The sequence below is a fragment of the Stegodyphus dumicola genome, chromosome 7 (assembly GCF_044657685.1).
Source record: "Stegodyphus dumicola isolate Sdum_Otavi_A_Nest chromosome 7, ASM4465768v1".
NCBI classification, from domain to species: domain Eukaryota; kingdom Metazoa; phylum Arthropoda; class Arachnida; order Araneae; family Eresidae; genus Stegodyphus; species Stegodyphus dumicola.
In genome coordinates, this window is record NC_140774.1 from 156,793,938 (window position 1) to 156,808,378 (window position 14,441).

Sequence of the window (14,441 nt, forward strand, 5' to 3'; positions counted from 1 at the left end):
AGTTAACAACTTAGTGGGAATTCTTAACACAGCAGTTAGCAACTTAGGGGGAATTCTTGACACAGCCGTTACAGGATTGAGCAATGGAATTTTGTAACTGAAAAAAAATATATCTGTCTATAGAATTAAAGGGGAAGTATTAGTCAAACAAATGGTGCAAATTAACAATTTATATTGAAAGAAATATTTAATAAATCAACTAAATAAATATTGAGCTTTTTTAGTCCAAAAAGGCAATTTGCCCAGAAGTCCAAAGAGGCAATTGCCTATAAATTAATAGTTCCTTTAACACATGGCAAATGAAATTACATTTTGGATCAATTCACTATAAGCGGCAAACCATTTTTTAAATTGTTGCCACCAAATATTAGAACCCTGTATTATAGTTAAAGAAATTAAATAATGACGAATCTGCATAAATGTATGTATGTTTCTTGCATTGTGATAGAACAAGGTACCTAGAACCATCAAATTTTAAATAATGTGTGCGTCTCCACCTGAATATGACTATCTGGAAGTCTAAATTTGGAATTTGTTTTATTATCTATTCCATATTTTGAAAAGCATTTATGAGTTTTTGATTAAGAAACTTAACGATTTCAAAGCGAGCAATGGTAAAAGTGTATGGGGGGAACACTTTTGTCTCCACCATGCGAGATAGAAAATTCTAAAGATATGCTCATTTTAAAATTATTTTGCGATATTGCTGTTGAATTGAATTTTATGGTTTAAGTGTGAAGAACATGATATTTAATAAATAAAGGTAATGCACAAAACGTTAAAAAAAATGCCCCTTTGTGCATAATATAAAATCTTAAAGCTTTCAGATTTATATATATATTTGTAAATTTTAAATTCCCATAAGGTCATAAAGGCTTTAAATTATTTCATGAACTAATGTTTTATATTTTTAATTTTGTAATTTCTACATGTAATCTTACTAGGTTTAAACTGATGACCTAATATTCAGAAAATTTCCATCCTGACAAGTCCGGATCTCTGACTTCTTTTCTGCTGTATTTTGCTTTATTAAGTATCAAAATCCAAACCTTTGCATGATATGTTTCAAGAATATCCGTCTCCTTTATTATCATGTTTAAAACATTATACTTTCTCTTGAAATGCATTGAGCTTTTATTTTGAGTTGCAGTTAAAAATAAATAAATAAATAAATTTGACACTGGTCAAAACTTAAGTTTTCAGAAATTTCTGATATTTACGATTTTCCTTTTATGAATTTTAGTCAGCTGATGATCTGATTGAAGGCTCTCTAACATCAGAAGAAGATATGCCTATTAGTAAAAGTGAAGTAAGTTCATCTTGTCAGTAATATGCAATAGCAACAGAGTATACGATTTCTTTTGCTCTCAGTTAACAATGTCAGTTTTATAGAAAAAAACATTCTTATGTAATAAAAAATAGTTTTTTTTTTTTAAATGAATAAAAATATTTTTATAGCTTTGTCAGTTTATATGTATATTGATTAATTGTATTTTTCATATTTATTTTATTTCTCAGTTGAAATCGGATTCAAAACATAGCATTTCAGAATCAATATCATCGTCATTTGAATTTGGTAATTTGCAAGTTAATCTAGATCCATTCAATTTCATCAATACCTGGAGCAGAAAACCTTTAGGTAAGAATTAAAAGTGAACTCTTTGCTCTGCTCGTTTTTACTTGTATGAAATAAAGGAAGTTTTGTAATTAAAAAATTTCAAGTATCATATTTGAATGAAAATATGCATTTGAACGATGACCATCCCAGACATCCAGTTACCTGTGTCTCCCACTGCTGAGTAAGTGGGATTTTGAATTAATGCACCATCATCATTTCCATCATCTTCACCTTTTCAGTTTTAGAAGATAAAACTATATTGTCCATATACTATTTCTGGGTATATGGACTATGTATTTATCATTCCATTTCTATATTCAGTGTTTTAATTTTTATGTGTAATGCAACATTTTTTTTTTTTTTTTTTTTTTTTTTTGAGCCTGAGAATGCTGAATATATATTTATACCCAAACTATTGCTAAGTGCTTGATTGCTTTTCTACTTAATACCATTTTTCAAAAGGTTTCCCAGGAGCTCAGTATTTTAAGCAAGCATGGAAAAAAATTTTATAATTTAATGCAATAAAGGTATGTTAGCTAAACCAAGCACATGTAGTAATTATTCATAATTTAATTGATTGGCATGTATTTATGAAGTGGTATATGCTATATCATATCAGGTGTCGTTCAAGCCTTATTTAAAGAGAAGTGTTTAATAACATATAACTTGTGCCATTTTGAATTAATTACATGGATGCTTATGTGTTGGTTGCATTAGGCTAGACATTTCTTCACTTATGAATTCATGAGGACTTTACAAGAGAAAAAAAACTAATTGTATATACATTAGACATAAAATCAATAAAACCTTCATATAGCCAGCCTATTCAACTGCTAAATCAGCCTGAGATAAATTACTGATGTTTTATAGTTAGTTGCTAATGCAAAACCTAGCTTTGATGAACCTCCATCGGCATCTTAAAACAGCACATGGTATAGCACAACAGACAGAAACTCTCAGGCTTGTACTCGGCCATCAACGAGGATTCAAGGCACTTCTGCTGAACTTGTTTACAATACAACATTACCTTCTGATATAGTAACCGGTGATACTATGCACTAGAAAAGGTGACCCAAACAAGATCATAAGGTCTATTTTTAGACCAGGTGAATCGGGTTGTATTCCTCTTATTTGTAACCATACGCCAGACTTTAAAACCGGCATATTTCAGCAGTTTTCTTAATTAATTTAGTTAATTCATTATCTTGATTACTTATTTAATTTGACTCTGTTGCAAAGCACTTAAAAATTAATGCTTGGATTATTACAAACAATTTAAAAATCAATGATAAATGTATATCCAGATCCTCCTAGTATTTGTTGTAAGCTGGAGTTTTACATGCTGAAAGAAGAATGTAGTCCAAAATATAAATATACACGTGAATTTAGTGCTTGAATAGCATTTTAATATTTTCATTAATGTTCTTTTCTAAATTAATTTTTTTTTCTATGTTTCTTATTGAGATAACTGTGTATTTTGAGAAAATCAAGATTTATCTTCCTGCATATTGTATACTTGCAAATATTCAAGTAAATTTAGTGGCAATGTTTATATACATTCTCTTGCAAAAAGAAGCACCATGAAGAAAGTGACTGTTTTTATTGAAATTAGTTATGAGCAAAGCTTTAAAAATTCATGCTATGGGATCTTAAAAATTCAAGGCCATGGGATCCATCAGTGGCTAGTACATTGAATGGTCAAATTAGTAATTGGTGATTTCCTGCCCTGGTGGCATTGCATGCTTGTAAATGTTGTGGTAAGGAGTGGTAAACAATCTCATGCTGTATTACATTTTGCCAGGCATTTTTCAATTGTTACTCCAGATCTTTGACATTTTTGTGTGCCCAAATTTATCAGCCTACCATATCCCATATATGTTCAATTACTGAAATATCTAATAACCTTACTGGCCAAGGAAGAATATCAGCAGCTTAATGAAAGTCTAAAGATATGCGAGCCATATAGGTGTGAGCATTATCCTGTTGAAAAATGGTTCCAGGATGGGGTGTCATGAAGTTAATGCAAACTGCAAGATGTCATCAACATATTATTGAGCTGTTTGTGCAAGATGACCAGGGTTAACCTGCTGTTGTAAGAACACCCCACACCATCACACTAAGAGTATTAGCTCTGTGCCTTTACAAAAGCTGATTGGGATTGCTTTCTTTTCCCCTTCTCATACAGATCCAATGGTCATCTGCTCCATGACTGAAGCAAGATTTATTGCTGAACACAATGCGAAGCCATTCGGCTGTCAGCCATGACACCATTCCAGACAACTCTGTTGATGTTTTGGGGTTAAAAGCAGACGTATTAAATGCCACTGTCAGTGAAACCCCATCTCAGCCAAGTGCCATGGGTGGTATGAAAGAGGCTGTAGCACATTAGGATAGCAGACATTGATGTCGTTGGGGCAGTTTGGGCCTGTCACTCAATAATCCAATCTTGCCTTGCATCCATGCAACTTTACCTTCCAGAGCATTGATTCCACTGACGAATACCTTACAGCGACCATTGTTGCCTGCACCTCTGCTCTATCATATCCATATGGTGCAGGTGGCAGCCTATTGCTTTGTATTACCAACCCGCTTCAAGCATCTCTACTCTGTGGCAACTTTCAAAATCATCCAGTTGTCTATAAAATCTTCAACTATGTCATTATTGCATTATTGGATGTGTCTCAAGGTACTGCAACGCCAACAACTAGAAAAGATAAACAATCCGCAATTGTCACTTATTTTATTCAATCCTAACTGTGCAGTAGAAGCATGTGCTGTGACCAATTTTAATACTCATTGGCCTTGAAATTTTAATTATATGTAAACTTGGTACAAAGGAATTTGCATACAAAATTTCGAGATGATCAAATTATTTGTAAGTAAGCCCCCCCCCCTTCTAAAAGAGTGTAATTGATTTTTTTAAGTATCAGTAATCATCATTATTATATAAATTTAACCAGTACTTTATGTCAAAATTAAATATTTATTTTTAACAGGTTTTCCTCAAGAAAGCTCAAGAAAATTTGAGGGGCATAGCTTTTCACCTCCTAGAATAATTCCTGTATCCCAAGGAGAAGGATCTGATGCAAATAACTATTCATCTGATTTTATTTCATCTTTAGAAGGAAGTAATCAGAGCAAGGTGCCTGCTACTAAATATGAATTTGAGAATAATTTAGCAATTAAAAATAGGAGTGCTATCTTACATTCAACTGACAAGAAATCTAGTTCTGATCAAGCTGTGAAATATTCAGCTGCGAAGCACAGAGAACACAGATCAATAAATAGACATACATCAAATCAAAATGTTTCTACTTCTATGGAAGAGCAATCAGCAACATCAGAACTGCTCATTTCTGAAGCAATACTTAGTGCTACATCAAATCAGAATGTTTCTGCTGCTGAAGAGCAAGCAGAAGAGGTCTCAGAGTCACTTATTTCTGGAACACTTAGTTCAGAATCAATCTCTGAAGACAGTGTTGTGTTGCATGCGAGTTTAGAATTTAATGACACCTCCAAGAAATCTCGTTCTGACTCCACAATATCTGAAGTAATTAGTGTAGTAGCAAATTCAAAAAATGTGCAAAATATTGAAAAAGAAAATTCTGTTAAATTGCCTAGTGATGAAGTTCATTTATCTGAAAAAATTTCTTCAGGTAGTCAATTCAGCAAAAGTAATTCTGTTACTAATTTCGTGTTAAATTCATCAAATAAAAATGAAAAATCTGTTTCTGAAATAATGAAATCTGTGAGCAGTGCCTCTGATAAAGATCATACTGATAAATACGTAGAACTTGATCATGAAACAGCAAAATCCCTTAAAAATAATGTATTTAATCATAGCCATGAAGAAAAGACCACTGATGAATTGATATTAAATATATCTAGTAGCAGCCATGAAAAACAGTCTGTTCATGAATCAAAAAATTCTGGGAGTGAATCTGTGCAAGAATCTGTCAGGTCTGAGATTGAGTCTACTCATGAATCAAAAAAATCTGCGATTGAATCTCTTCATGATTCTATAAAATCTGAGACTGAATCTACTCAGGAATCTATCAGATCTGAGATTGAGTCTATTCATGAATCTGCAAGATCTGTTATTGAATCTGTTCATGAATCTGTAAAATCTAGTAGCAGCCATAAAAATTCTTTACCTGAAGATGAAAGTGAAGTTTTTGGTACAGACACTGGTGAAAAACTGAGTGATGCAGTTTCTAAACATTTGATGATTCAAGATGCTTTAAATGTTCCTTTTGCTTCTAGTCCTCCTACTAAAAAGTGAGATAATTTTATTATTATTTCTGTCATTTAATTAATGCAATTGTTTAGTTATAAATTCTTTAGTTTAACCAATTTATACATACTGTTAATGCAACCACTGTAGTAAAAGTCGCCAAATTTTCGGAGTATACAAAACAATAACATCTATATGCAAAACAGTTTTTTAGGCTATCATGGGCATAACATTTCTTAAATTTTAAGAAGCAGCATCACCAGTAAGTATTTATGTAATAACTCAACCACATTAGTAAAAGTCACCTTATTTTCAGAATGAGGCAAACTGGCAACCATGTGCATAATAATTGTTCAATTTTAATATGCAACATCACCATTTTTTGTCTTTCTTGTATACCAAATTCCAGTAATTTTCATTAAAAAAAAAATTAGTTCTTGTTTCAAACTTAATTTTAAGATAAGTGCTTAAGCGATTTGCCTGCAGTGAAAGAATTGCAAGGAGTAATTATTTTGAGTCAATTCTTAAAGAAATTGCTACAAAAACCACCATTCAAAAAATTTTTTGTCAATGTATTTTTTAATTGATATGTTATATTTATTATGTTGTCAATATGTTTTTAATTGATTTTTGAGATAAATTTATAATTAAAATGTAAAATATGTATGCATGTGGTAAGCAATTTTTTTGCAATTGTAAGTCAGCATTCTTCCGTAAACAAATAGCAAACTTGCACTCAGATGGTTGTACTAATACATACATTCTAACCATCTTTATATACATTATTTTTAGCTGTATTCTAAGTTCCAGTGGTTTTTATAAAAAAGGGATATTTGTTGATAATTATATTTGCTGTCCTAAACTCAATTTTAAAGCATGTACTTGTGGAATTTGCCTACATTAGAAAGAATTGTGGTAAAATTTCTGCACAAGTACTGCAATTTGCAGCAGAATTACTAAAGGAAACTATTATTTTGAATCTAAAGTGATCGGCCTAAAATTTCCTCTTCAACAAAGGAAATAAAAACTTACTTATAAGTAGATTTGTTAATTGATTTGGGAGATAAAGGCTTAATTAAAATATAAGTCATAAACAGAAGAATATTTATGTGTATAATAAGTATTTTTTTCATTATAGGTCATCATTTTTTATTGTGTGTAAAAATTTGTGTTAATATGTCAGTACCTATAGATAGACTAATTTAGGAAATAATTTTCATGATCTTTTGGCTAGCAGAAAAAGTGAATAAGTATGCATTTCTTATTTAAAACATTTTTGGAATAAATAAAGTGAATGTTACTATTGCTATTTTTCCCCCCTTTTGAAACCAGTTGTTATGTTATTTTCTCCCTTCACATTCGTATAGGGCTTGTAGATTTGGAGTGAATAGCGACGACACTTGATAAAGTATCGAAACACACTTTATTAGCCAGTAATGTGAGGACAGCTCCAAAACATGTTTTACAATCGTCGATGAACTACCACAAACACGCTGACATCATCAGCGACACAGCCTTCAGGTTATCAGGCTATCACGGTGGAGACAGCTTCTATCAAAGCACACGACTCTGCTTTCCGGAGTACATCTCCCGACCCTGCTTGGTCGTTCTCGAAACTCCATGTACTCTCGAGACTCTCCACGCTATAACTCGCAATGCACTCAACGACACACAAGCACAGCTCCTGACTCTTCGGTTCAGTCGTTCCCGGAGCTCAACACGCTCTCTCGATGATTTTTTATAACTGCAATACACTAACAGACTCCTTTGGTGCACTCGACGACCCGCTCGGCACTCGCTGCCCGGCTGTCAACTCGATCGACTTTGCAGGAATTGACTCACTAGTCAAGACACCAACTCGATACTAACTAACTCTCACTCTAGACGAGGCACACACACACTCGATGAGAGACACACACTAACTGACTGCAGATCTGCAGGGATTATATAACTTTTGGCTTGTGTTCGAGAACATTCTGGGCTAAACCGCTAAGAATTTGTTCCAGAAGGTTCTCCATCCGTCCATGGTATATCGTCAATTTTGTCGCCAAATGGGCGATTTTTCGTCAAATGTGGCAACCCTGCCTTCCCTTGCCATTTCATGGCAACCCTGAAACTGCTTTGTGGGGAAGCCATCTTACCGTGACTTGACATTTCGTAACACTGCCCCCTCCCAAGGACTGCACGTCCCAGGCAGTACGACCCTTGGTCAGAAGCCGAATTCGATACAAACAAAACATAATAAAACAAACAAGTAACATAACTAAAGAAACAAATATTTACACTATTTACAAGTTAGCTACACAAATTAAATAGATCACAATTTTAAAAGAAACAAATATTTACACTATGTTCAAGTTATATACACAAATTAAACACATCACAATTTTAAATTATACAAATTAAAGTTAAGAATGAATTTCAGTCTCAGTCTTTTCATTATTTATACCCGGGTCAAATACTTTTCCACTGCAATTCTCAGATGCATTCCTGTTTTTCATGTCACAGTCTGAAAATTCAGTCCTTTCAGACTTTTCATCCACCGAAAGATCTGAAACAATTTGTTCACCACTCTGAAGTTTGTTCGCATCATGTGTACAGTTCACCTCGGTATTTTCAGCAGCTGATACATGCACATTTTCCTTCGTTTCCTGAAAACCAGCTCCAAATTTTGTATCAGAGTTATGAACAGAAACCGATACTTTACAAACGCAAATATCCTGGTCTAAAATCAAAATCAAGTCCTTGTATGCAAAACCTGCGCTATGAGACGCACACATAGTTTGCAAAGTGGGTGGATTTTTTTGCAACACTGGAGCACACTGCTGAAGCTGCACATCAACTTCTGTCATCTCTGCATCACATGTATTTTCAGATGGTTCAATATTCGCGAACTGCGACTTCAGAACTTCTCTATCAGTTTTGACGAGCTTAACAATTGCATTTTCACTTTCTTCCACTTCAGGCACTTGAGAATGAAAATCTTCTTTCCTGTCTTTTATTTCTTCATCTTTTCGATCTCTGTCTTTAATCTTGTTAGATATTTCATCCTTCATTTCTGTATCTTTCTCAGATAGTTCATTAGCTACTTTCTTCATTTCTTCATCCTTTGATTTTTCAGAAGCCACTTCTCTCATTTCCACATCGTCTTTTATGGCTCTAGTTTCTTCTGTAAGCTCCTCTTTCAGAAGTTGGAGTTGCTCTTGCACCTTTTCTTGGCTGACATTTAATTCTTCTCGTCGGGTGTTCTTTTCTTCCAGTGTAGCTTTCATCTCCTTCAGTCCGGCTTTCAACTTAGCTTTGATCTCTTGATATCCGGCTTTTATCTCAGCTCTCATCTCGGGTAAGAAGTCCATCAAAATCTTCGTTTCCTCCGCCATGTTTTTTTTTTTTCTTCAGGCGGGTCACTGGCATTCCCTCATAAATCCCACTTCTGACACCAGTTGTTACGTTTTTCTTCCTTCACGTTCCTACGGAGTTCGTGTGGATTTGGAGTGAATAACGACGACACTTTATGAAGTATTGAAACACACTTTATTTATCAATATTAATCAAAACAGCTCCAAAACACTTTTACAGTTGTCAAAGATCTACTATAAACACGCTGGAACAATCAGCGACACAGCCTTCACACTGTCAGGCAATAACGGTGGAGACAGCTTCCTGCAAAGCACCCGACTCTGCTTTCCGGAGTACAACTCCCGACCTTGCTTGGTCGTTTTCAGAACTCCACGTACTCTCGAGAATCTCCACGCTACAACTCGCGATGCACTCGACGACACATGAGCACAGCTCCCGACTCTTCGGTTCAGTCGTTCCCGGAGCTCAACACGCTCTCTCGACAATGCGCTTACCACGATACACTAACAGACTCCTTTGGTGCACTCGACGACCCACTCGGCACTCGCTGCCCGGCTGTCAACTCGATCGACTTTGCAGAGATTGACTCGCTAGACGAGACACTAACTCGATACTAACTAACTCGCACTCTAGATGAGGCACACACACACACACACTGACTGCAGACCAGCAGGTTTTATATAGCTTTTGGCTTGTGTTCAAGAACATTCTGGGCTAAACCGGTAAGAATTCGTTCCAGAAGGTTCTCCATCCGTCCATGGTATATCGCCAGTTTTGTTGCCAAATGGGCAATTTCTCACCAAATATGGCAACCCTGCCTTCCCTTGCTATTTTATGCCAACCCTAAAACTGCTTTTCGGGGAAGCCATCTTACCGTGCCGTGACATTTCGTAACACTATGGTTTTTCTGACCTGAATATAATATGCATGTGTGCACTGTATCAGAATGTACTTAATGTTCCATTTGGAGGGAAAAATTTTTCAGATAAAAGCAAAGTGTTTCTGTGCGATTAATGTCTCCCCTTTCCTAAATTGTTGAAAGTGTACAACTCATAAAAAATTATTTCTAAATTCAATTTTAGCTCATCTTGATTATATGCACCACCTTCCCCCTCTAAAATTATTCACAAGCTAACACACTATGTTGCTAAAAAAGGTAACTCATGATGTTGCTGAAATATATTTATTAACAACCCAGGTATGCAGGTGGGCTGAAGATAAGAGCCAATTTCTGTCTTCAAATTCAATCGTCATTTTCCTGATTATTGATTGCTTTTGTAGCATTTTTTTTTTCTTGCAAGAAATTGCAGTGGGACTGCGAAATATTCCAGCTGATGCAAAATAAAACATCACATTTCTTCAGAAATGTGAGAATTTTATTCAATAATAGAGAATGCAAAAATTTTCATTCTATGAAGTTGTACTTCTTCAATAACAATCAAAAGCTAACAATCAAATTTTCTGAATCAAAATTTGTGCTCAATGCCAAATTTGTGCCAGTTTCAAATGCATTTGTTTAAGTGAAAATGGATTGCTGTGTACATGAAAAGAAAGACCATATGTACATAATGCCGAGTTTGTGTTGCAGTTATCTGATGTTTTTTAAAACTAAAATGGATCATAACTAAAATGGATCACTGGAGAAAACAGCACACAGGAAAAACCTGGAGAGATTGCAAATGTCAAACTAAGCCTTTAGCTGATTAAGGAAATGTGCGAAACTTAAGACGCATGTTAACTCTTCCTATATCATAATCCTTCCTACATCAGCCTTTCAGTTATACTCAGTCTGAATGTGAGAAAGTCAAATTTTATCCAGGGAATTTGTGTGAGAATTTTCGATATTTAAGCACATGTAGGATGCTAAATAGGTTTTTTTTTTTTTTTTTTTTTTTTTTTTTTTTTTTTTTTTTTTAAGAAGAAGCATGAAAAATCAGTTGTGACCTCCTCGAGATTCGAACGACAGTTCTTACAGGAGCTAGCTAGCTGGACATTCTGTCACTTACACCAAAAGAGCATGCACAGGAGTATGTAATAACTTTCTTTATATTCTCCTTCAATTAAAGGACATCTAGGGAGAGGCATGAGACAGACGGATAAATCTGGGTGGTGATGTGTTGTCCACGGTATTAAAATTTTTGCATGAAGAAATATGATAAATCAGTTATGCTCTCACTGGGATTCAAACCACAGATCTTCCAGCTGCTAACTGGACATAGCACCTCTTACACCATGACAGTATGCCCAGCCAAATATAATTCATTGTAAACTGTATAAAGTATTTTATTAAAACTTTAACACACAGAAGTGGTTTGCAATCATTTAGAATATGAAAAATGATTGTACAGAAAATAGTTTATAAGATGTCACTGCAGAATCACTGGTTTTTATTACAGTAGAAAACAAGAAAAATCAACAATGCTGTCACTGGAATTTGAACTCTGGAAATCTCAACTGCTAATTGAATCCCTTACTTTCTCCTCTGCTTAAAGGGCAACTGAGATTCAGTCACCAGATCCAAATGCTGAGAAATTATCTTGCACCATATTTTAGTTCAGGTGCTATTTGTAGAGTCATTAGTTTTCTTCTCCCCCCCCCCAAGCAAGAAGTAAGGAAAATCAGCAATGCCCTTGCTGGGATACTAATTATAAGTCTTCTGTTTGCCAGCCTGACATACATTCAATCACACCTCAAAAAATGAAAGGAAAATTTCTACCTTACAACCTTAGTTGATTTTCTCTCCTTTTGATTTCCCCATTTATTTATTTTTTTATTTATTTTTTCCCTTAGTCCGCTAGGTACACTGCTAAAAAAAAAATGGGACAGTGCTATATCTCCCATTCTACTGGGCTGATTGACAAAATTCAAACTGCATTTTTCATGTCTCGAAAGCGCGACTTAGGATATATATTAGATTTATATATATCACTATTCTAACATAGGTATTTTGACACAAAATCGGACTTTTTCTGAAATAACATACCAATTTTTTTCCATATTTCGATTCTACGGCTCAAATTATGCCAGAATACCAAGTTTTGTAAAAATCGCATGACTAGTTTTTAAAATATTAGCTCTCAAAATTTTAGCTCCTCAATGTTAATTGAATTTGGCAAATATTTATTAATATCTCTTTTTTTACTAAACTTTTTTTATTTTTTCTCTCACATTTCGAAATTTAGGTTCATTCCAAATAAAATTTACCCATTTTTTGTGTTTTATTTTTTAAATTTCTATTTTTAAATAATTTTTATAAATTTTTCGAAAAAAATTTGAATTATAACCTATAAAATTTTTACCATCATCATAAAGTAGGTGTATTTTTAAGCATATCTGCAAAAAATTAGACTTTTTTATTCAAAATTTTCTAAGATATACACGAATCTACATATTTTCGCGTTTTGAAATTTGGCATCTTTTTTTTGAGCGATAATAACGCCAAATGTGGTCTATGGATTTTTGTTACACTGAATTGCCACAGCTATTTTTAACCTTAAATTTCAAGTAAAATTTTACGGAGAATTAATTATATGAAATTTTTTCCCACAATAAGGCATAATAAATATTTATTAATACTATATGAAAATCTATTTTTTAAATTATAGACGGTATTATTCAAATTTTTAACAATTTTTTTAAATTTCTCTCTTTTTTCCTTTTTTAAAAAAATAAGAGTACGTTTTTCTAAGAGTAAATTTTTACCTTCGGCGTTTTATCGTCTGCTACTTTACTTCGTTTAAATCGAATTTCTAAAACTGAGAATTTTCGTTTAATGTTTATTTGAATTTAATGAAAATATTTTATGACATTAACTGCATAATTTATTTCTAAACAAACTGTTGCTTTTGAAGTGGCTGAAAGAGCGGCAGATACTATAATCCATATTTTTAAAGCATAGTATATTTTTATAGAAATATAAGATTTTGAATAATCATTTTTATAAAAGTCAAATTATGATATAAACATACAACCCTGTAGAGACTGAATTAATGGAAGTTCAATGGTTATGTAGAAATGATCTGCAGCTACTTAATGGCTGGATAAGTCAGCAGATTCTGTGGACAAGCAAGAATAATTATATAAACGACACCCAACATTCTGTATTTTTGTATTTAATGTCAATTTAATCTGTAAAAATGTATTTTTGTGCGTAGCTTATTTTCATTATATCCTTAAAATTCTAATTTAGAATGTAATTGTCAAGAACTGAATCCTAATCATTAGTAATATAATAAGTAATTATTACGGTTATTAATAAATCCTTCTTATAAAGTAATTGCAAATATTTCAGAAAACTTTCTGTCTGAATGCAAATATTTTTCTATGCAAAATTTTTAATTTATATTAATCAAGATTGCACACGATATTATTTATTTGCACTTCAATTTTTACCGTCAGCTCTAGTAGAAGTTACAAATCAATTATATTTAATTAAGGATTGGATTGGATTATTTAATTATGGCAAAGCACACGAGGGCTATCTGCCTAAAGGGAGGGATGCCTTCGTGGAGGACTTTCTAAGGTAAACTGGCTCGTATACACATGGGAAAAACCACTAAAACGCCCATGCAGCCAACCCGTTCGCGGGATTCGAACTTCCGACCGAACTACCAGTGCTCAGCGTCTTTACCGCTCGGCTGCTAGTGGGCTATTTAATTAAGGAATGACCATCTAAATTTAGAAACAGCGTACCATAACAGCAATTCAATTATTGGCGCCGTATCTTTCATGTTACTCCTGATTGGCAAGCTACATGATTTTTAACGAGTATTCAGGTTTTGCTAGTAACCTCATTTGGAAATCGCGCTTAAAGTAGGTTAGTTGGTTATTTGAACATAGAAAGAATATGGGAGCTATTTGGTTAAGATGCTTTCATAAAGAACCTTTGTAAAGAGAACCTAGAAAACTACGAAAACCAACCATGCAAAACCCTGGGTTAGACTTCGCAACAAACAGTTAGTATTTAACAATCTTCAAATGCTAGGCAACTGGTGAGGCTCCAATTAAATCTCCAATTTAATATTTTATTTGTAAATATTTAAAATATTGTTGTATACTTAGACACAAAAAGCAGAACTACCAAGCCGTAGTGCAAATGAATATTCATTTTCTTTTCCAATAATTGTATTCACTTAATATTCTTGGAATACAAGCTAAAGATGGAACATTCTCGGAAGATTAAAGAAGTGTTTAAATCCAGTGATATAAGGTTTGTCTTAGAAGCTCAGG

The 14,441-nt window shown here is 33.6% G+C and overlaps 1 protein-coding gene across 2 annotated transcripts in view; it reads left to right on the forward strand.

Moving 5' to 3' along the window:
• Positions 1-14,441, forward strand: part of LOC118199181 (uncharacterized) — a 159,257-nt gene that overhangs the window by 76,254 nt on the left and 68,562 nt on the right. For both annotated transcript variants that reach the window (XM_085820951.1, XM_085820950.1), the window contains 3 exons: positions 1,244-1,309; positions 1,519-1,639; positions 4,615-5,896. In XM_085820951.1, the coding sequence (XP_085677077.1) occupies positions 1,244-1,309; positions 1,519-1,639; positions 4,615-5,896 (1,469 nt within the window). The remainder of the gene's footprint in view (positions 1-1,243; positions 1,310-1,518; positions 1,640-4,614; positions 5,897-14,441) is intronic.